Source organism: Rhinatrema bivittatum, chromosome 1 (genome assembly GCF_901001135.1).
Source record: "Rhinatrema bivittatum chromosome 1, aRhiBiv1.1, whole genome shotgun sequence".
Taxonomy (NCBI): Eukaryota; Metazoa; Chordata; class Amphibia; order Gymnophiona; family Rhinatrematidae; genus Rhinatrema; species Rhinatrema bivittatum.
The window spans coordinates 461267479-461291076 of NC_042615.1; the positions used below are offsets into that span (position 1 = coordinate 461267479).

A 23598-nucleotide genomic window follows, 5' to 3' on the forward strand; every position below is an offset into this window, starting at 1 on the left:
CATTTTGTAAAACTGTAAAACATCCACTTGGATTAGCTTTAAGCTAACACTTTGAAAACATACATTGTGCACAAATAAAACTTCTCCACTTTCTGAGGTCAGATAATATATTGTTTGTTGGGGGATCTATAAAATATTTTTGTTTTATGTAATCTGCTGTAATCTGGTACATTTAAGAAGAATATACATTTTTAAAATAAATAAATAGTGAAGGCAAAATATTACAAGTTCCTCAGTTTTAGTGATGGGCACAAATTTACCTGAACAAGGCTACAATATCCTCTCCTGTTGTTTGCACAAGATCATCTGGAAGCATGCTCAGAATTGCTGCTTTTTGAAATATATATATTGCCTGCAAAAAATTGTATATATATATTTTATACATCTATAAAGCAAAGTTGCTTTTCTGTAACAGGTGTTCTCTGAAAACAGCTCTTCACTGGTCATATAAGTGGGTCAGCACCAAACAGAAAGATCCTTCATAGCTTTTTTGAAAGGTCTAAGGATCTTTACTGCTCAAGCACTGCAATTTCAGTGCTACTGTGGCCATGCAGCACACCCTTGACTGAAGGGGAGAAGTTAAACTTCTCCAAAGGGTAGGTGGGAGAGACTTGAGTAGAAGGGGTAAATAGGGAATGATTATTTACCCTTTCAAAAACACTAGGACTAGGGACACTCCATGATACTAGCAATCAAAAGATTTAAAACAAATTGTAGAACGTTATTTTTTCACTCAGCGAACAATCAAGCTATTGAATCTGTTGACAGAACGTGGTCAAGGCAACTAACATAGTGTTGTTCAAATGAGGACTAGGCAAGTTCCTGAAGAAAAAGTTCATAAAATAGTTATTAGCCAGGTAGACTTGGTAAAAGCCAACGCTTATCTCTGGGAGTGAGAAATAAGAAATAGATCAACTATTGAGCATCTGTTGTGTACTTGTGACCTAGATTGGACACCCTCAGACACAATGCTGGGCTTGATGGACCTCGGTCTGACTCAGCATGGCACTTTTTATGTTTTTATCACCGTGTGACTGGTGAACTGTTGTCTTCACAGAACACCTATTTTGCTTTTTCTGAAAACAAGCATAGCCACAAGTGGGATTCGCTAGTTAAGGATTGGCATCAGCAAAAAAATGGGAACAACAAGAACAAATGAGGTGCAACTCCCCCCCTCCCTCCCCCATACAAACTATTTTTCTTGAACAAAACCTTTTTCTGTTTTGGTCTTTTTTTTTTTTTTTTTTGCATATTATTGAATGGAGGTCAATCCAAAATTAATATAATGGGCCTCAGGGAAATTTAATTTGGGCTTGGCCTCTCAAAGAAGCCGTGGAGAACAGAGTTCAAATCACAGTCCACCAAGAAGCTGTATCTAGATAATAGTGGCACGTAGAGATGTGGACTGAATTCATCTTTGCAGCCTTGCAAATGTCCTCATTGGTGGTAGACCTTAGGTGGATGCCCAGTACCATCATGGCCCTAACATTATGAGCCCTGATATGCCCTTCTAAGGTTAAAGTCTGCCTGGGCATAACAGAAGAGGATCTGCTATCCAAAACTGTCATTTTATCATTGCACTCCCAGACCTGTTACAGTCAAACCATTCATGTGGTTCCAGGATCAGACTCAACCTATCTACCAGGACATTCTATATGTCTGCCAGATATGTGATCCTGAAAGTCACCCTTTGGGAGATGGCTCAGTCCCACAACTGGACAGTCTCCTGACACAGGAGGAACAATCCATATTTTCCTACTTACTGATGAATAACATCAAAATTTGGACCAGGACTACTTTGTTGGCTAACCAATATATTAAAGTCCTTAGAGCATACCAAATTGCTCTCAGTTCCAGGAAGTTTATCTGATGAAGCTTTTCCTGAGCAGACAAGTGACCCTTGGTACAGAGCCTGTTACATGAGCTCTCCAACCCAGATTGAATGCATCCATGGTGAGGATAATTTTGATTGGAGAAAATTGGAAAGGTATACCCTTAGTCAGGTTGGAATTGTCCCATCACCAGGACAGGAAGCCCTTGAGTGGTTATATGGATGAAGTTGTACAGATTCCATGTGGTCTGCAGCCACTGTGAACTGAGGGTCCATTGAATTTTCATATGGAGATGTGTCAAGAAAGTAACATGTATAGTTGATGCCATAAGGCCCACCATCCTCAACATGTCCCATAATGATGTCTGCTGACTTATTTGCTTCCTTTCCACTGTGAATATCAAGATGATAGCCCTCTGTTTTAGAAAGAAGGCTTTTGCTTGAGTTGTGTCTAGCAGAGCTCCAATCGAGATGACAGACTCAACTGGGTACCTGAGGATGGACCCTAGTAACCTCAACACTAGGATGGTCTTGCACACTGATTCTGTGGCACTAGCCTGACATGAGCTCTTGACCAGCCAATCATCCAGATAGGGATACATGTGCACCCACACTGGTGAAGATATGCAGGACTAATGCTAAGCCAAAAAAGAAGAATTTGATACTGGAGGTGATGGTCTCCCACAATGAATCTGAGACATTTCCTGTGACAGGGAAAAATCTCTATCTGGATGTAAGCATCATTGAGATCAAGAGAGAATAATCAGTCCCCTTTCTGAAGAAATGGAATCAAGGTGCTCAGGGAAATTGTCTTGAACTATACCCTTTTTAGAAACAAGCTCCTTAGGTCTAAGATGGGACAGAGTCCTCCTGTTTTCTTTAGAATCAGAAAGTACTTGCAGTAGATTTCCGCCCCCTTTTTTGTGGTGGAATGGTCTTCAAGAGGGAGAAGAGCTCCATTTGAAGCAATTCTTGATGTGGTTAGTGACCCCAACTTGAGTACAGGGGTGATAATCTTTTCAGAAAACTCAAAAGATGGTTTGTACCCATGTCCAAAATGTTACATTGGCCCAAACGTTTCTATAAAACCTCAGTATGCCTTCAACAGAAAGGTCTTTTTCCAGCATGTGTATGGGAATGCAAGTCTCTGTGATCCAGTCAAAACACTATTTCAGGTGTTGACTGGGGTGATCACTGTGGCTTAGCGGCCTGCTGTTGCCTTGGATGGGCATGAGGGGCCTTCTGGGTACAGGTCCCAGGGGACAGAGTTTAGTACCTCCTTGGTTGGAAAAAGTGCATCTTATACTCCATATTTGGGTACCTCCTGGAAGAGGACAACAGGTCTGGAGTGGCCATGGAGAGCTGCTGAAGCATTGCAGGGTTCACACATCTGTGTTACCACTTCCTTAAACCTATCTCCGAACATTTCATTCCAATGCATGGCACATCTGCAAATCTTTCCTGGTTCTTAGGATGGAGGTATGGGGCCTGCAGCCAAATGAGCCAATTCCCATGGCAGAGATTCTGGATGCCATTTCGAAAACATCAAAGTTTGAGCAGATCATGTGTTTCCCGTCGATAGCAGGACTGAATTAGCCATGCTGTCATGGGAACTGTCCATCAGGGCCCGGGAGGCGGAGCTTGAGTAGCAGAGAGTAGATCTTTGTTCCCTCTGCGGCTGCGCGTGGTTTCCCGCGCAGGAAGTAACAGACTCTCCTCAGTCTGTTTTTTCCGCGCGCGGGAACGCACGCAGAGCTCGATTCTCCTCAAAAAAAAAAAAGAAAAATGTCCAAAAAAACCGTCTGGTTTCAAGCCCTGTCCCTGCGGGAAGATCATGTCCGTCACCGACAGACATGATCGCTGCTATAGATGCTTGGGACCGAGGCATAATCAAGACGACTGCCAATTCTGTGCTCGCATGTCTCCGCGAGCAAGAAGACATCGGGCCTATAGGAAGATGGAGCTTTCACTAACTAATAGGCCTTCGACGACCCATTCCTCCCCAGGACAGGAGGCAAGGTTGCCATTTCTAAAAAAGAGGTCCTCTTCATACACCCAACCGAACTCAGGAAATGGAGGTAGGACATAAAAAAGAGGACTTCGTGAGCCCTCTCCAAGAGTTCACAAACGCCGGCGTTATAGGTCTCTGGAGCCGACTCGGGTCAGGCCAGAGCCGCGGGGTTCAAAATTCTTTGAAACCTTACAATCATCTTTCACTTTGCCTCCAGAGGACAAAGAGAAACCCATACACACCACACAGAAACCTCCGCAGTCGATGGGCGATCAAGATCTCACCCCCACAAGACCTCGGTCGCCAGCACTCTCCCACCGCTCACGAATGGACTCGATTAACTCTCAATCGTCCCACTCATCATCAACCGGTTATCCTTCCCATCCGCCAGAGCAGCCAGCGGAACCATATTCGCCCCCGGAAGACCTATCTTACCCGAAATTTGTGGAAAAGATGGGAACAATATTAAAATTAGAAGTACAGAAGTTACCGGAGCCTAGAGCGGAAACTTTGGGGCTCCTAAAATTTTTGACACACCAGGTGAACCAACGTCCCTACCCCCACACAGCATGTTACATGGAGTTCTACAAAATCTTGGGAAACTCCATTCGCACTTCCAGCAGTATCTAGGAAAACAGATCTGAAATTCAAACTTCAGAAACCCTCAACATATTCAATGCCACAATTACCACACGAATCGATAGTAGTTGAGTCAGCATTGCAGAGGTCAAAACGATCCAAAACTCATGCTTCCAACCCGCCAGGCAGGGATAATAAATGTCTCGATAACTTTGCAAAACGTGTTTACCACAATGCAATGTTGAACGCGCGTATTCAGCATCATCAGTTCTACATGGTCCAATACATGTACGACTGCCTACAAGCAACTAAAGGTATGTTTACCTCGACAGGAGACAACATCCCGGCAACCATTCTAGATATGGAGGAATGCTCCCGCCATCTATTAAGAGCGGTCTATGAGGGATTTGAGACTGTGGCTGATGCTCGTCGCGAGCATCAGCCACAGCAATAGCGGCACGAAGACTGGCTTGGTTAAAGGCAAGTGCAATCCGTGAGGATTTACACGAAAAGCTGGCTAACCTCCCCTGTCTTGGAGACAATCTGTTCGGTGACCGTTTCCAGGATACGATCAGTAAATTAAAGGACCAAGCGTTAGCGGTCCAGTCCTTAACCGCGCCTTCCTCCTCAAAGAGATTTTATCCATCAAACCGAAGTCAGTCGTACATTAGACGTCCATTCAGGAGTTACCAATCATTTCGACAACCTTCATACCCTAACTTTCATAGACAACAAACACAGCCTCCTCCTTCGAACCAACAGAGGAGAGGAAAACCTAGAGGGCAAAGACCACAACCTCAACAACAACAGCAGACAGCTACGTCAGGAAAATCCGTAACGTCTTTTTGAGCATCAGGCCACCACCACCAGTAACGGAAAATCCGCCGGGCAGAATTACGGCCCACTGGCCAGAGTGGAAGAAAATAACCACAGATCAATAGGTATTGGAAATTGTTCAACAGGGATACCGCATACAATTTATGCACCTACCTCAGATTCCACATCTCACATTTATTTTATTTATGGAAACCCAAAACCCTGCAACCCCAAATAATTCAGGAAATAACCCTTCTCATACATCAGGGAGCGATACGACCTGTCCCTCGAAGGGAACACAACCAGGGTTTCTATTCCCCCTATTTCCTCATTCCAAAGAAGTCGGGGGGACATCGACCAATTCTAGATCTCAGAGACCTGAACAAATGGATAGTAAAGGAGAAGTTCAAGCTGGTCTCACTGAAGTCCATTCTCCCACTATTACAACCCAAGGACTGGATGTGCTCGATAGACCTGAAAGACGCTTATACGCACATTTCAATCCATCGTTCCTCTTGGCGATACCTCTGTTTTCAATATCACAATCAACATTACCAATACAAGGTTCTTCCCTTTGGCCTATCAGCGGCTCCCAGAGTGTTCACGAAATGCATGATAGTGGTGGTGGCCCACCTCGGACAACAGGGACTAACCATTTTTCCATATCTGGACGACTGGTTGATAACAGCATCAAATCCGACAATACTTCAATCACACCTGAACACAGCCATCAATTGCCTCCAATCACTGGGATTACTCATCAACTACCCCAAATCCATCTTGCAGCCAACGCAAGTAATTCAGTTTATAGGAGCCCGTCTGGACTCTATACAATCCCGAGCATTCCTACCAGACGACAGGAAGCAGACGCTTCGCACACTACTTCGGTCGCTACTACAAATCAAATACCCGACCGCCTGTCAAGTGTTGAAGGTTTTAGGGCACATGGCAGCCGCGAACTTCACAGTGCCCAACGCCAAACTGCACATGAGACGTTTACAGTGGGGTCTGAAACGGCAATGGAAACAGCATACACAACCCCTACACACAAGAGTGACACTAACAGCGCACATGATCATGGACATCGATTGGTGCCTACGGGATTATGCTTTAGACAAGGGAGCGTTATTCAACCCCCACCACACAATGCAGCCCTTACCACGGATGCATCACCAACGGGGTGGGGAGCTCACCTAGACAACATAGAGACGCAAGGCCTGTGGACAAGAATAGAACAGACCCTGCACATCAATCTTCTGGAACTCAAAGCGATCCGCTATGCGCTTCAGACTTTCCAGACACATCTCGGAGGTTGGAGAGTCATGATATACACGAACAACCAAGTAGCCATGTTTTATATCAACAAGCAAGGCGGGCAGGGCTCTTGGCCTCTGTGCAACGAGACCCTACAAATCTTTCAACATGCCAACAAACACTCAATACACTTGCAGGCAACATACCTTCCAGGAATAGCGAATACCAGAGCCGACAGGTTGAGTCGGATCTTCCAACCACACGAGTGGTCACTCAACAGGGAGGTCACCCAACAGATATTCAATCATTGGGGAACCCCAGCAATAGACTTGTTTGCCACAGAGCAAAACACACAACTACCACAGTTTTGCTCGGTACGACCCAACAGCCTCCGACTCGCCCAGGATGCTTTCCTTCTTCCGTGGACGATACACTTACTCTATGCCTTTCCACCAATTCCATTACTTACCAGGACAATTCAAAAGTGCATGCGAGACAAGAGCAACATGATCCTCATAGCCCCGGCATGGCCCAGGCAAACCTGGTACAGTTTCCTCCTGCGTCTATCGATCGACGATCCGATTCGCTTACCAGACCGACCGGACCTCCTACTACAGGACGAAGGTGTGTTAATACATCCCCTCTACTCCTCCCTCCTCCTGACTGCGTGGAGATTGAGAGGAAATTGTTGACAGCACAAGGAATTTCCACAGCAGCCCAGGAGGTTCTCATCGAATCAAGAAAACCATCCACTAGACGTAATTACACATTTAAATGGAAACGCTACTCAAACTGGTGCATACAACAGGGAATTCAGCCCATAGACTGTACCCCGGCGCAGCTCTTGGATTACCTGCACTCACTATTTCAGACAGGTTTGGCAACATCGTCCATTCGAGTTCATCTGAGTGCGATCGCAGCATACCACCGACCGTAGATGATCACTCCATTGCGGAACACCCCTTACTTTCCAGATTCATCAAAGGGCTGCTGCATTTGCGACCACCAGTACATAAACCACCGGTTCCGTGGAACCTCAATATAATTTTAGAACAACTCATGCTGGCCCCATTTGAACCCATGGACGCAGCACACCTCAAGTTTTTGACTTGGAAGGTAGTATTCCTAGTGGCAGTAACCTCTGCACGACGAGTAAGCGAATTACAAGCACTTGTTCACTATAAACCATATCTGCAATTTCATCCCAATAAGTTCCTACTCCGAACTCATCCAACTTTTCTTCCAAAAGTTGTCTCGGCATTCCACATTAATCAATCGATAGAGTTACCCGTCTTCTTTCCACAACCGCACGCCACCGACAGAGAACGGTTGCTTCATACATTAGATTGCAAACGTGTTTTGGTGCATTATAAGAGAAGAACTCACGCATTAAACAGAGCATCTCAGCTGTTTGTTTCCTTCAATCCAAAGACACCGGGGAAGCCGGTAGCAAAAAGGATGATTTCCAGTTGGATGGTTCAATGCATTCAGTTTTGTTACAACAAGCAGAATCTCTCACTCCCGACGCTACCACGTGCTCACCAAGTACGTGCTGTAGCCACATCCTTGGCGCATCTGCAATACATACCACCAATAGACATCTGCAAGGCAGCCACATGGTCCTCCTTACACACGTTCACATCCCATTATTGCATAGACCAGCAAACATCGAGGGATGCGACCCTAGGACAGGCTATCCTACGTACACTGCATACTAACTAACCCGACTACTACACATATGATTATCATGCATGCCATACAACCAGCGTGCTACACTGCTTAGGACTCCCATGACAGCATGGCTAATTCAGCCCTGCTATCGATGGGAAAAAGCAAGTTTGCTTACCGTAAACGGTGTTTCCGTAGATAGCAGGATGAATTAGCCATGCTGACCCTCCCGCCTCCCTGGTAGTCGTAACTGCATCCACTACTTTAAGCTTAATTATCGACTGAGGGGAGTCTGTTACTTCCTGCGCGGGAAACCATGCGCAGCCGCAGAGGGAACAAAAATCTACTCTCTGCTACTCAAGCTCCGCCTCCCGGGCCCTGATGGACAGTTCCCATGACAGCATGGCTAATTCATCCTATCTACGGAAACACCATTTATGGTAAGCAAACTTGCTTTTTTCCACCAGTAACTGGAGGGTGCCGTGCTTTTCTGAGGAAGCTTCTTGTCCACACCCTGCATCTGTTCCAATAGGTCCCGCAAGTACAGGCTCATAAAGAGCCAGTAGCATAGCTCTCTGAAACACCTTCCTCCCAAGGATATCCAGGATTCTAGAATCCTTCCCTGGGGACACTGAGGAATGGGCCCTAGTCCTTTTGGCCCTCATGAGAGTGGATTGGTGTGGTAGTTGTCTCTTTTTGAATCCTGGAGCCTTCTGGATGAGATAAATCACATTCATCTTCTTGCTAATGGGAGGTGGGGTGGAGGACCCGAAAGTTCTCTTTCAGACTCTTTGCCCGAACCAGCCAGTCATCTGAGTATGGGTGTACCAGAACCCCACCCTCTCTCAACTCTGCCGCCATCACCACCATAACCTTGGAAAAAGTTCTGGGCGCACTGGCCAAACCAAAAGGTAGTGCTTGAAACTGATAATGACACCCCAAAACCACGAAACGTAGATATCGTTGGTTCTCTAGCCAGATGGGAATATGAAGGTATGCCTTAGACAAGTCCAGAGACATCAGAAACCCTCCCAACCTTATTGCCATTATCACTAAATGCAAGGTTTCCATGCGAAAACAAGTCACCCGCAATTGACAGTTGACCCCCTTGAGATCTAGGATGGGGTGAAAAGAGTCCTCCTTCTTGGGCACAACAAAATAAATGGAATATCAGCCCACATTTTCTTGAGACATGGGCACTGGAACCACAGCCCGCAGGCTGAGGAGTCTTGACAATGTACACTCCACTGTCTGTCTTTTCTGTGAAGAGCTGCAAGGAGACACCATGAAAACATCCCAAGGAACACTGTGAAACTCTAGCACACAGCCATCTCTTCTCACCTCCAGAACCCACTGGTCTGACGTGATCTCGATCCACCTATGATAAAAAAAGAGAGAGGCAACCCCTGATCCCGGGGGTAGGTCGACACACCTTCATTGGGAGACTCGCGGGGGCTCCACTACCCAAGCCTGCGCTTTCTCTGAGCTGCCTGGGACAACAGGACCGAGACTACCCAAAGTTTGAACCCTCTGAAAGACCACTCCTCTGTAAGGTCAAAAACATCTGAACCCCCTAGCACGACCTCTTGTGCTGGAGGAACACGGCACCTGTTTCTTATCCTCTGGTAACCAAGTAACCTGGGACTCACCCCACTTATTGGCCATTTTCTCCAGCTCATTCCCAAACAAGAGCGAGCCTTTAAAGGGCAACTTTGTAAGATTACACTTTGAGGTTGTATCAGCAAACCAATTTCTCAGCCATAGCTGATGCCTGGCCGCTATTTACCGAATCCACCCCTCTGCCTGAAGTGCAGACCAAATCGCAGCCCACATCTGCCAACAAGGCGGCTGCTGGTTCCATCACTGCCTTAGAATTCACACCAGAATCATCAAGTAAACAAGAGGAAGCCACTAGGGAAGAACCTAGCTGCAAATGCATTGCCATTTCTTCAAAAGCCTGCTTAAGGATAGCCTCAATATTCCTATCCTGTGCATCCTTCTAGGCCGCTCCCTCTTCTATGGGGATAGTCGTCCGCTTGATAATGACACACAGAAGTGCATCCACCTTTAGAAAGCACAACTGATCTCTTGCAGCTGGATCCAGGGGGTACAGTCCTTCCAAGGCTCGTCCCCCTTTAAAATTAACTTCCAGGGTGCCCCATTCAAGATCAATCAATTCCTAATGGCCGCCATAATAGGGAGGCAACAAGAGGTTTTACGCAAATAAATCAAAATAGGATCTTTCTTTGGCTCAGACATGGAGTCAGCCTCTAGTAATCCCAGCATCTTCAATGTCTGGGAAATCAGAGCCGGTAACTCATCTCTATGAAAGAAACACAACATAGTTCTATACAGCTCCAATCCCGGAGGAATTTCCCCATCCTCCAAGGAGTAAGGATCATCGTCATCATCCGTGCCATCTGGGTCTCTATCAGGGAGACCTACAGCAGATCTAGACGTGATCAGACACTTACCCGCAGCACCAGGCATGCGGGAATCTGTAGTCTGCGATCCTGACCTGTTAAGATTCGTCGTGGCTGAGGACTGCACCTGAAGAAAAGAGTGTAGTCCTTGAAAATATTCTACCCAAGAAAAGGCAAAGGGATCCGTGCCAAAACCAGGGGGCATCGGACCTGCACCAATTGAACTAACTTCCCCTGCTGAGGAACCAGTTAGGAAAGCCTCCAAATCAGGTGTCACTTCTGGCAGCTATTTTTCCATTCCCGCACCAGACTGGGAAGAACCGGGTTTAGTAAAATCAGGCGGAGGCAATTCTCCTTGAGCCTCCAAACAGTGCTGACACAAGTTAGAGGGAATGCCAGTCTGGGATGCCCGAATATGACAAGCAACACAAAGGGCAAGGCGCTTAAGTTTCTTTGCTATGGGCGCCATCAGTCTGACAAGAGTGTGCCCAACTGTGTTCGTGCTGCAAACACTAGGTGCCCAAAATTTAGGCATCCAAAAATCAGGTGCTCAGCACTGTGCCTTGACAAGCGCACAAACTGAGCACCCGCCAGGATGCTTCAGATAGTGTGCGAAAATAAGTGTGTGTGAGTGCGCACAACTGAGCGCCCTAGTAGGCGCTCCTATCCGCCTTATTAGGCGCCCAACTAGGAGCACAACCAGGCACTCAACTAGATACACAGCCAGGTGCACAAGCACGAACAGAAGCAATTAAAGAGGGCAGTCATGCGGAGGAAAATACCACTGTGGCCTACCACGCAGCAAACAAGACAAGTCTGAGAGTGGGGCCTAGCCAAAAGGCTGCTCAATCCACCAAGCTGCCCATGTTCCCTAAGCTCTCCCGGAGGCGGGAATGAATGTTGGATCAGCACACTGAGCATGGAGACCGCGGGGGGGGGGGGGGGGGGGGAGAGGAATCCCTACCGAACTCCCCTTCTTTCTCTTTTTTTTTTTTTTTTAAATTTCTCTTTACCTGAGCTCAGTCTGTCCCAGCTAAGTATAAGTTTGGTCTCCGGCTGCGGGGGAAAGGGAAAGGACCTTCACCGCTGCACTTGGCTTCCTGCGCCTGTTTGCCTTTCAGCCGTTTTTTTTTTTTTTATACAGCTAAGTCCACGCCGGCTTTAAAACCAGCTACCGGACCAATGCACTCATCTGAGGGAGGGATCCAAAGATATCACCTCAGGAATTCTCATCTGAGGAAGGGACCATAAGGTATCACATCAAGAAAGTGGGGCAAGTAAATCTCCTTCTTCTCTTCTGAAACATTTTTTAAGCAATCTCTAGTAGGGAGATGCATGTCCACCATCTGCTGCAGATGGAGAATACAGGCTGGCTAATGTCACTGCAGGGGTATATATGCCATGATGTCAGCTTTGCTCCATCTCCAACTGCATAACCCATTGATTATGGATCCACCTGTCCATATACTAAGAAATCTCAGATTTACCTCTGTACACCACAAATTTGATCAGTTCCAGATCTCAAGCTGCTCTTCAGACATTGTTCCTTGGATGTTCCACTGCCACCTTAAACTCGACATGACCAAGACAGAGCGCTCCTTATCTTTCCCCAAGCCCACTTTTCCCTCTTCTTCTTTCTCTGTTTCTGTGGATGACACTGTAATCCCCTCAGTCCCTCAGCATGTACCCTTGGAGTTATCTTCAACTACACATATCCAAATCACTACTGAAATGTATAATTTCTTTTTCTACACCAACAAAATCCATCTCTCCCTTTCTGAACACAATACCAGAACTCTTATCCACTTTCTCATCACCTCTCGCTTAGACCACTGCAACCTGCCATCTCTCTCCACTACAAGCTATCCAAAATTCAGTTGCATGGCTTATCTTTCGCCAAAATCACTACATCCATATAAGCCCTCTTCTTAAGTCACTATGGGCCTTATTTTCCAATATCGCATTGGTAACGCATTAGGGGGCGTTACCAATGCAAATGAGGCTTCTTTCGTGCAGTGGGGAAACATCGCGTGCGGCGATGTTTTCGCCATTCGCGAAAACATTAGCGCCGCACGCGATGTTTTCCCACTCATCGCAGGCCACGATCGTCCCAGACAGCCTGTTTCAGGCTCCCGGGGGGAGAGGGAGGGAGAGAGAGAGAGAGAGAGGGAGGGAGGGAGGGAGGGAGAGAGAGAGAGCCTTACTATAGTGCCTATGCCCTACATAGGTATTTGAATCCCTATGGGAGGGCTACCTACTAACTCGGGGTGGGGATTAGGTATGAGCGTCGGGGGTTGGGGGCCACTTTCGCATTCCACATGAGACCTACGGACAGAACAGTGGTCTCTAGTGCAGATTTGCTGGCCGTCGGAGTGAGGACGCTCACTCCAAGAAGTGGTTTGGGCAACGTTCTCTCTACCTAGCTTGATGGACACTCTACCTGGGCAACAACATGCTAGGTGGAGAGAATGTTGGCCAAATCTCCGCTTGGAGTGAGCGTCCTCACTCCGACGGCCAGCAAATCTGCACTAGAGACCACTGTTCTGTCCGTAGGTCTCATGTGGAATGCGAAAGTGGCCCCCAACCCCCGACGCTCATACCTAATTCCCACCCCGAGTTAGTAGGTAGCCCTCCCATAGGGATTCAAATACCTATGTAGGGCATAGGCACTATAGTAAGGTGCTCGCTCTCTCTCTCTCTCTCTCTCTCTCTCTCTCTCTCTCTCTCTCTCTCTCTCTCAAACAGGCTGTCCGGAACTATCGTGGATGGCGATAATCCTTTTCTGGCCCGTAGCGCAGTCCATAACGCGAAGTTGGAGTTGTAGTTATTAGCCGCGATAGCAGCCGCGCTAACACTGCGGCTGTTTCGCCGCACACGATACACAGGTTCCCGCTTTACATATGCTCCGCCCCAACTCCGCCCCCTGAATACCAAATGACTAATTTGCATTCGCAAATCGCGTTAACAGCTGTTAACGCAATTTGCGAATTTATCGCACGCGGGAAAGTGCTTGGAAAATGAGGCCCTATATTGGCTCCCTATCCATTCCACATACAGTTCAAGTTCCTCTTATTCATCTATAAGAGCCTTCATTCTGCAGCTTCTCACTGTCTCTCTTATCTCTTTACACTCCTCGTGCACTCCGCTCATCAGGCAAGTCACTCCCTTCTCCTGTACCGCCAATTCCAAACTCCATGCTTTCCTCCTGGCTGCACCATACGCTTGGAATAGACTTCCTGAGCAGATGCATCATGCTCCCTCTCTTGCCTTATTTAAATCTTTTCTACAACCCCATCTTTTTGAGCTTAATTTTAAATCTTAACACTTGATTGTCCCACTTACAGCCTCATTCATTTTTAACCATTATCTTAATAAATTAAATTCCCCAAGTCTCTTTTGCCATGCATGTTTGTCTTGATTAGATTGTAAGTTCTATTGAGCAGGGACTCTCTCTAATATGTATTTTTTGTACAGTGCTGTGTACATCAACTAGCACTATAGAAGTGTTAAGTAGTAGTAGTAGTAGTAGATGGCATCAGCAGTAGAAAAGGAACAGAGGGGAGTGTGGGCCACACCAGTATGTGAACAGTAAAGGCCTTTAAGTCCTTATTTATTTATTTAGATTTAAACTAATATCTTTTCATTGATAACTCAAGGTGAATTACATTCAGGTACAATAGGTATTTCCGCATAGGGCGTAATATCTAAGGGGCTTATTTACTAAGAGATCCATATTGAAAAACATTTAACCGGCTAACTCAGAAGTTAGCCAGCTAAATAAATATTTTGCACATATCCGGCTAAATTTTAGCCACCTAATAAGTTGACTAAGTTAGGGTTGTTTCTAGGGCGTAACTGAGAGGAGTTGAGTTAGCTGGCTAATAGAGTCATTTATCAAAATGCTATAAGGTGTTTTCGCATGCGTTAAAAAGGCTTATCGCATGTGAAAAGCGCTGTTAACACATGCGAAAACGCCTTTAACGCATGCGATAGCACCATCACATATGGTGCGATGCAAATCTGAAAAAGAGGAGGAGTTAGGGGTGGGAGTGGCCTGGGTTTACTGTTTTGTGAAGCCCTATCGCATGGCTTTAATGCTGATTTTAGCTACACCTTTTTCAGTAATGTTAAGCTGTGCGATAGCTTGTGTTAAGGCTTTATGCATTGTGTGATGTGTTCTCAAATGCCTGTTTTAGTAGTGTTGAGGCTCCTGGAGCACCAGCCAAGCTATCCAGGCCCTGTCAGAGAGAGAGAGAGAGTGAGAGAGCCTGAGACTAGCCATAATGCCCCCAACACTAGGTAGGTATTTATATCTCTATGGGAGGCCCACCTAGTAACTCGAGGTGAGGTTTAGGTATTAGTGTAGGGGTTAGGGGCCACTTTGACATTCAAAGTGAGACATACAAACAGAACAGTGCTCTCTTGTGAAGATTTGATGACCCTCGGAGTGAGGAAACTCACACAAAGATGAGATTTGTGCAATGTCCTCTCAACCTAGCTTGATGTTACCCAGGTAGAGACTCCCACCTTTATTTATTTTATTTATTTATTTAAGGTTTTTTTATACCGGCATTCAAGAACTCGTTCTCATCATGTCGGTTTACAGAAAAACAGGGGTGCAATAATATAACCAAAAATATAAATAAACGTGGAGAAGAGAAGCAGTTACAATTAACAAGGGCTAATGAACTGGGATAGTAAGAAATAAAAGAGATAGAGGAGGATAATTATATACAATTGTACAAAGTAAATAAGGAATCCACTATATATACAAGAGAACAAAATAAATATGGAGTCCACTATATACAGCTACTAGCATAGGAATTATTGATGGATCTTGTTAGGTGGAGTTCGGGAAGGCTTGCCTGAAAAGCCATGTCTTAAGTCTTTTCCTAAACGTTAAGAGGCACGGTTCATTTCTGAGATCTGGTGGGATAGAGTTCCATAGCGGAGGACCTGCTGTGGAAAGGGCTCGGTCTCTCAAGGTTCTGTGATTAGTAGTTTTTGCGGGTGGAACAAGGAGGCATCCTGTGTAGGCTTCCCTAGTCGGTCTTGTTGATTTGTGAACACGGGGAGGAATTTGTAGGTTGATTATGGTATGTTGGTGAATGATTTTGTATAATAATGTGATGGATTTGTAAATTACTCTGAAGTGGATTGGTAACCAGTGGAGGGCTTGAAGGACTGGAGAGATGTGGTCTCTTTTTCTGGTGTTTGTTATTAGACGTGCTGCTGCGTTTTGGACCATTTGGAGCGGTTTTGTATATGAGGAGGGTAGGCCAAGAAGAGTCGCGTTGCAGTAGTCTAATTTGGAGAAGATGAGGGCTTGGAGAATGGTTCTGAAGTCTTTGGCGTGGAAGAGTGGTCTTATCCTTTTTAAAACTTGCAGTTTATAGAAGCAGTCTTTGGTCGTTTTGTTGATGTGGGCTTTGAAGTTCAATTTGTTGTCTATTAGCACACCTAGATCCCTTACATGAGTGGTTTGTATGTTGGTTGGGAGACAGACTGTGGGTTTATTATCGGGAGTTATGAGTAGGACTTCAGTTTTAGATGAGTTTAGTACCAGATTAAGGCTGTTGAGGAGGCTTTTAATTTCTAGGTGGCAGGATTCCCAGAATTCGAGGGTTTTAGAGTATGATTCTTTGATAGGGATCAGGATCTGGATGTCGTCCGCATAGAGAAAGTGTATTAAGTTGAGGTTGGTGAGGAGTTGTCATAGTGGAAGGAGGTAAATATTAAAGAGTGTAGGGTCTGGGGAAGTGAAAGATATGGTTGGGATGGCCTCTGTTGGAAACAGGATGCTGGGCTTGATGGACCCTTGGTCTGACCCAGCATGGCAATTTCTTATGTTCTTATGGTCAATTTGATTTAATAGAACATTATCATTGTCTTTCAGCCATGTTTCGGTAATACAGATTATAGTAGGATTTACTTCCTCAAGCAGATTGTTTATCAGTGGGATTTTCTTTGATAGCGACTGAACATTTAATAAGAGGAGAGAGAACAAAAGGCAGGAAGGTATTACAGAGGAATTGTTACTTATCTTGGGATAGATCAGGTTTTTGTGCTTTCTTTGTTTGAGGTTTGATGCTCTCTGAAGATTTCCATGGCTTCCCTGTCCTGAGATGGTTTCAATGTGATGCGCTGGCTCCATTATAGGATCTGTTTGGTAAGGGCTGTGTTCCAAATCTCCTTATTTCAGGTGTTGCTTGAGATGCAACTTCATGCATGCACAAAGGGGCAAGTTCCTTTGTTGTGCTCCTTTGTGCTGCCGCTCCAATGAGGAGGACGCCGGTGTTGGAGGTGGGCAGGCATCGTGCAATGGGCAGGCAGAGGGAGGGACCATTTATCTGGTGCCAGCTGAAACCTGGATCCTCTCCTCATTCCGGGGCAGGCCGCTCTCAGCTCTTGTAGCGTTGCCACCGCTCCAATGAGGACACCGGTGTTGGTGGTGGGCAGACATCGTGCAATGGGCAGGCAGAGGGCGGCACTATCTCTCTGGCACCGGCTTCAACCTGGATCCCCTCCTTGTTCTGTGGAGGGGGTAGGGGAAGCGCCTTAATTTTCTGGTGCCTTCAGTCCCCTCAGGGCAGGAAAGCAAGCCTTGACTGGCTGTTCTCTCTGTGTCTCACAGAATGGGCCAGTGCCATGGCCTCAATAGCTCAGTGCAGACGTCAGGGCAACACAAGAGATAGAGAAAAAAACCCCATAATTGTCCCAACCTATTTCTTCTTAACAGGCTCATGTACTCAAGCTGAAGCACTAATCCCACCTTTGCTGGTTTCCCTCCCCTCAGTTCAGCATGGCAAACGAAAGCAGTCTCTTGCATATCTAGGCAGTACTTTTCAAATACCATTCCATCTCTTCTCTGCACTACAAATCTACTCTTCTTTTACCTTTCATCACTCAAAATCACATTAAATCTTCACTGATGGTAACTGTGCTGTTCATACATATGACTGTGCATGTAAAACTTCCCCCCAAAACCCACCCCGAGTAACTAGTGCCCCCTTTTACAGTGGTATAAATAGTTAACTTTTTGTGAGTCTCTCTCTCTCTAGCCAGCAGCCCAAACCGCCATTCGCGTAAAAAACCTTTTTGGCTGGTAACGTGGCTGCGGTAGATTACTCAGTGTGCGATGGGAAAATAACATTTGGTGCGATAAATATATCGTGTGTTGAGGGAAATACCTATGTGAAGCGGTATCAGGAAAATTAGCCTAACTACACCCCCTTTTTTTTCTTTTTTTTTATCGGGGGGGCAGATACGCTATTTTCACTATATATTTCACTAAATTGAATCTAGGTCTTAGTTTGTAACTGAGTTAATGGAGGCTGAAGAGATTTGCCCAAGGTCAGTAGGCACAGCAGCAGGATTTGAACCCTGGCTTCCCCAATTCTCAGCCTGCTGCTCTACTAGACCACTCTAGGAAGCTCTGAAAGGATCTATCTGGCATACAACATAGTCACTTGCGTGACTCAGTGAATCTGCTTATCTTTAGAGAAATATAAATGCCACATCTTTTTTTGTGTCATTTCTCTTAAAATGAGAATAATTGTTTTGACTAGCTGAGTTACCTTTGACCACCTGCTCTCTTTGCAAAGGAGGTCTGCATAGCGATATGCTTGAAGCCAGTCCTGCTGGAAAGTGTACGACCACATCAGCTCCCAGTAACAGAGGTGATGAAACTGCTTCCATTCCTGCTGGGCAGCAATGCATTTCTGGTAGGTTGCCTGGGCCTACAGTTTAAAAAAGCAGAAAAGATAAAAATAGCAAAAGTAAATTGTGCATTTGGCATGGCACACCAGATAGAAAGGAAAAAGTTAGAAATCTGCATTTTTTAAAAAAGTAAACCCTAGATTCAACAAAATGAGTTAACTCATGGATAACACCCTCGATAAGAAAAAGGGGCATGTTTAAGGATTCCTATTTTCGCATCTTGTGGGGAGAGAGAGAGAGCGCCTTCATAGTAGTCAAGTATTTATATCTCAATAGGAGGGCCATCTAATAGCTCGAGGTGAGATGTTGGTGGTGGTTACAGGTTTAGGGGCCAGTTTCGCATGTAGAGTGAGACGTACGAACAGCACAGTACACCTCGGTGAAGATTTCACGTCATTTGGAGTGAGGAAAGTCTCACAAAGATGCCATTTCTACTATGTTCTCTCACCCTAGCCTGATGGACTCTATAACAGGGTACCATCAAGCTAGGGTGAGATAACATAGTACAAAGTTTCATCTTTGTGAGACTTTCCTTACTCCAAATGACGTCAAATTTTCACTGAGGTGTACTGTGCTGTTCGTACGTCTCACTCTAGATGAGAAACTGGCCCCTAAACCATCACCAATTCCTCACCTCGAGCTATCAGATAGCTCTCCTATAGAGATATAAATAGTTGCACACTGTGAGGGTCTCCCCACTCTCTCTCTCCCCCCCACCCCTGCCAAGCCCAGAAATGGCCAAAATGCATCTCTCCTGGGCGCACAATACAATATTTAAATGAGGGATCGTGCTAAAAGGAGGTGCTAGGGACAATTGCGCGCCCCTAGCGCCTTCTTGGCAGCCCAGGAGAGGTGGCTGTCAGCGGGTTAGGAAAACGGATGCTCAATATAACGAGCGTCCCTTTTCCTAACCTGACCGCGGGCACATTTTTTTTTTCTTTTTTTAAACTTTTGGTTCCTCCAACTTAATATCCCCACAAAACACAGAGTGAATATGCAGAATTCTATTCTATTTAAACCAAGGGTATACACAGTAAGATGTAGACACACACACAACGTTACAGCTTAAATGTGTGCTACTCCAGGACAGCTCAGATAAGACAGGGAAAACAGAGATACCTTTTATCCAATTCCCTCGATGGGTTATTGTCACATTTATTTTTCAATACAAATAACATTTATATCATGTCTGATATTTTCAACACTATTAAAAAAAGTTTTATAATCCAAAACATCCACAAGAAAACAAATGAAAATAAATACTGGATGCATTACCTTTTCAAAGTTTCCTTTCAGTGTATCTATCCTAGCAGCATAAAACAAAATTAAAAATCCCTGTCAAGAAAAGAGAAATATAACATGATAAATATTCTCTAGCAGGATGCAATGATAACAAAATGGATTTTTTGTATTTGTTGTAAAGCATATGTGGAATACACACGTTAGGGAACTTCCTGAGGTAGGGTTGAAGGAGCACCTCTGCTTCCTTAATGTTAGCTTCTCCAGTACCTGCAAAAAAAAAAAAAAACCTCAATCTCACATGTAGCATGATGTATATACAATCCCAAAGCAAATGCTACAGAAAAAATGATATACAAGAATTCAGGTGACACTGATGTTCTTTTTGTGCACTTTGGAATCTCTGGTTTGACATCTGAACAGCTGAAATAGCTAAGATCGAAGATAACAGGACCTAAGTTCTATCCAATTTCCTTTCAACCGAAGCGCTCCTCTTCTGTCTGATTTCTTTTAGGTTTTTTGTTTGTTTGGTTTTTAAAGAAAAGGCAAATGGGGATTCATTGCATTCTAAAAAAGGGTGATTTAAAAAACATTAAATACATTTAAATATGAAAGTGATTTTTTACAAGCTGCTAGAAGAGAAGCTGTGGCATTATGGAGTGATAATTCCCTAGCAGCTTCTATGGCAAATTCACCCGTTAATGCCACAGGAGTCTTTCTGGTCCTCATCACTTCCTGCTTTGCATCAGAAAAGTATTCTCTTTCTCAGCCCTAAGATGGCATTTCTTGAGTCCCCCTTTTTGCCTTTTCTCTTAAAATCAAAGGCTACCCAAAAGAGACATTTGAAATTCCTTAAAGCATAGCTTCTTTGCTGCTTCTCCGTGCTACATTTAACATTAAATTAACAAAAAATAAGAACATAAGAACATGCCATTCTGGGTCAGACCAAGAGTCCATCAAGCCCAGCATCCTGTTTCCAACAGAGGCCAAACCAGGCCACAAGAACCTGGCAATTACCCAAACACTAAGTAGATCCCACGCTACTGATGCCAGTAATAGCAGTGGCTATTCTCTAAGACAACTTGATTAATAGCAGTTAATGGACTTCTCCTCCAAGAACTTATCCAAACCTATTTTAAACTCAGCTACACTAACTGCACTAACCACATCCTCTGGCAACAAATTCCAGAGCTTAATTGTACATTGAGTGAAAAAGAATTTTCTCCGATTAGTCTTAAATGTGCTACTTGCTATCTCCATGGAGCGACCTCCCCCAGTCCTTCTATTATCCGAAAGAGTAAATAACTGATTCACATTTACCTGTTCCAGAACTCTCATGATTTTAAAGACCTCTATCATATCCCCCCCTCAGCCATCTCTTCTCCAAGCTGAACAGCCCTAACCTCTTTATGATCACTATTGCCAGTGGCCCCACTACCGTTACCTCTCTCACCAAATCCTGTGTTCCACTAAGAATTAAATCTAAAATAGCTTCCTCTCTCGTTGGTTCCTGAACCAATTGGTCTATGAAGTAGTCGTTTATTCCATCCAGGAATTGTATGTCTCTCGCATGTTCTGATATTACATTTACCCAGTCAATATAGGGCTAATTGAAATCTCCCATTATTACTGCACTGCCAAATTGGTTCCCTGTACGTACCAGGATCAGTCCAGGACACCTGGGTTGTGACTCCGCACCAGTAGATGGAGACAGACTAAAACTTGTGGGCGGAGCCATATATGCCCCTGTGCCAGTCACAGCCCCTCATTCTTACTCTGTCTCCAGTAGATGGTGCAGGTCCGGTCACAGCCCTGCCTGCCCTGGTTCTGGTACTCCGTCAGGGTCGGTTCTTTTGATTTCGTTAGGCCAGTTTAGGCTACGGTGTTTTCTATTTGGGAAATTTTTTCTAAATTGTCACTTAGGTCCCTTCGCCCTGCCTCCCAGGGGGGTTGTGAGGTTCTGAGGGGACCACCCCCCCCTGGTTGAGGCCGCTGCTAGGGTCGAGGACCCAGCTGGCCTAGTAGCAGCGTCAGGGGTGACACCGGGGAGCCCGGTTCACTCACCCCTGCTGGATTAGGGCTCCAGGACCGTGGACAGCGACAGGCTTTTTTGTTAAAAAAAAAAAAAAAAAAGGTTTGTTTTTTATTTTGTGCCGGCTCTCTCTTGCTTCGCGTCGCCGCTCGCAGGGGGGGCGCCGCCGACTGGGGGAGGCCGTTCGAATTTTTTTCTTTATTTTTCGTCGCTCCTGCTGCCCCGTTTTCGCGCCTCTTCGCCGGCATGCCTCGCGGCTCCGTCTGCCGGGCCTGTGGCTCGGCGCGCGCGCGTCTTTCGCGCGACAGTCTGTGCGCGGCCTGCATCCCGGGCGGAGAGGGGACGTCTGGGGCGCCTCGGGGGGCTCGTTTTCGGCCCGCGCGATCGCCTTCGCGCGGGGGGGGCGCTGCAGAAAAGCCCCAAGAGCTTTTCCCGCTTAGCGCGGGAGTGGCGGCCATTTTGGCCACGGGCCGCGAAATGGCGCGGGAAACGGCAGGGCCTTCGGCCTTGCCTCCCGCGCTTTCCCCGCAGCGGATCGCGGTCGGAGGGGGTCCCTCGGGGGACACAGGGTCCCCGGGGAGTCCCGCTGATTTTTCCTCGGACTCGAGCTCCCTTTCGGAGGACCTTGCGCTTTTGTTGCGCAAGGTCCTGAAATATAAAAAAAGCAAGCGCGGCCGGAGTGAGGCTCGCAGAGCTCCACCGCAGAAGAGGTCCAGGAAGCCTTCGGGGGTCGCGGAGGGGCCCCAGGGCGCCTCGCGGGGGAAGCGGCCTCCACGTGGCGTCCCACAGGAGGCGGACACCGATTCTTCCCCCGAGGAGGACGCTGATTCCCCTGAGGAGACCCAGAAGGAACCCAACGATGTGGGAGCGGACGGCTCCGCTACGTCCGGCGTAGCAAAAGGCTCACAGGCAGTTGAAGGAGACGATCCCAAAGTGGTCAGGCTCTTCCGTAGGGATGAATTGCCACCTTTAATTCCAGCCATTATCCAAGAACTGGGAATAAACCCTCCTCCGGCGGTGGTTCGTCAGGAAGCGAACATGGATCCGGTCCTGTTAGGCCTCACGGGACCAGCAGTTGCTTTTCCGTTCCATTTTTCTTCAACAGACATCATGTTCAGGGAATGGGACACTCCGGAGTTAGGGTTGAAGGTCAGCAAGGCCATGGACAAACTTTACCCGCTCCCGGAGGATGCGCTGGACCTTCTCAAGTTTCCCAAGGTGGATTCGGCGGTTTCGGCGGTTACGAAGAGATCTACTATCCCGGTTACGGGTGCGACAGCCCTTCGGGACCTTCAGGACAGGAAGCTGGAAGTACAGCTCAAGAAGATTTTTGAGGTTTCAGCGCTAGGAATTCGGGCCGCCATGTGTACGAATTTCGCTTTGAGAGCTGGCTTACGCTGGGCTCAGGTCCTTCAAGCCAATGCGGATCTTTCGGCAGACGAGGCAGCGCAAGCGGATAAGTTGGAAGCGGTAATAGCATATGGCGCAGATGCACTCCACGATCTGCTGCGCACTTCGTCTAGATCCCTGGTGGCGTCTGTCTCGGCGCGCCGCCTCCTGTGGCTACGCAACTGGGCGGCGGATGGCTCTTCTAAGGCTCACCTCGGGGCGCTGCCATTCAAGGGTAAATTGCTGTTCGGCAAGGAATTAGATGACTTGATGGCTTCCCTGGGGGAAAATAGGGCTTTCAGGTTGCCCGAAGATAGATCCAGGTCGCGGCCTTCCTTTTCAGCCAGGTCCCGCTTTCGTGGGCCCAGGAGGGCGCGGCCTCAAAGGTCGTCGGGGCACTCGTTCCGGTCTTCCTCCTCCCGTACCCCACAGTGGCAGCAGCAGCAGCAGCAGTCCTTTCGTGGGAGGCGCTTTGGTAGACCAGGGGGTGCCCTGGCCATCACGGCGCCCAAATCTTCACAATGAAAGGGGGTCGGCCCTTCTCCCGCCGCAGCCTCAGCACGCCGTTCCCAACGTCGGGGCGCGGTTGCTGTCGTTTTTCGAGAGGTGGGCCGGAATAACGTCGGACCAGTGGGTC

At 46.6% G+C, this 23598-nt stretch overlaps 1 protein-coding gene across 4 annotated transcripts in view; it reads right to left on the reverse strand.

The window, feature by feature from the left end:
- The window catches only part of TTC39B (tetratricopeptide repeat domain 39B), a 284247-nt gene that overhangs the window by 50797 nt on the left and 209852 nt on the right, over positions 1 to 23598 (reverse strand). For all 4 annotated transcript variants that reach the window (XM_029605819.1, XM_029605828.1, XM_029605809.1 and 1 more), the window contains 4 exons: positions 19743 to 19810; positions 19577 to 19636; positions 18160 to 18321; positions 261 to 352 (listed from right to left, as the gene is read on the reverse strand). In XM_029605819.1, coding sequence (XP_029461679.1) covers positions 261 to 352; positions 18160 to 18321; positions 19577 to 19636; positions 19743 to 19810 — 382 coding nt within the window. The remainder of the gene's footprint in view (positions 1 to 260; positions 353 to 18159; positions 18322 to 19576; positions 19637 to 19742; positions 19811 to 23598) is intronic.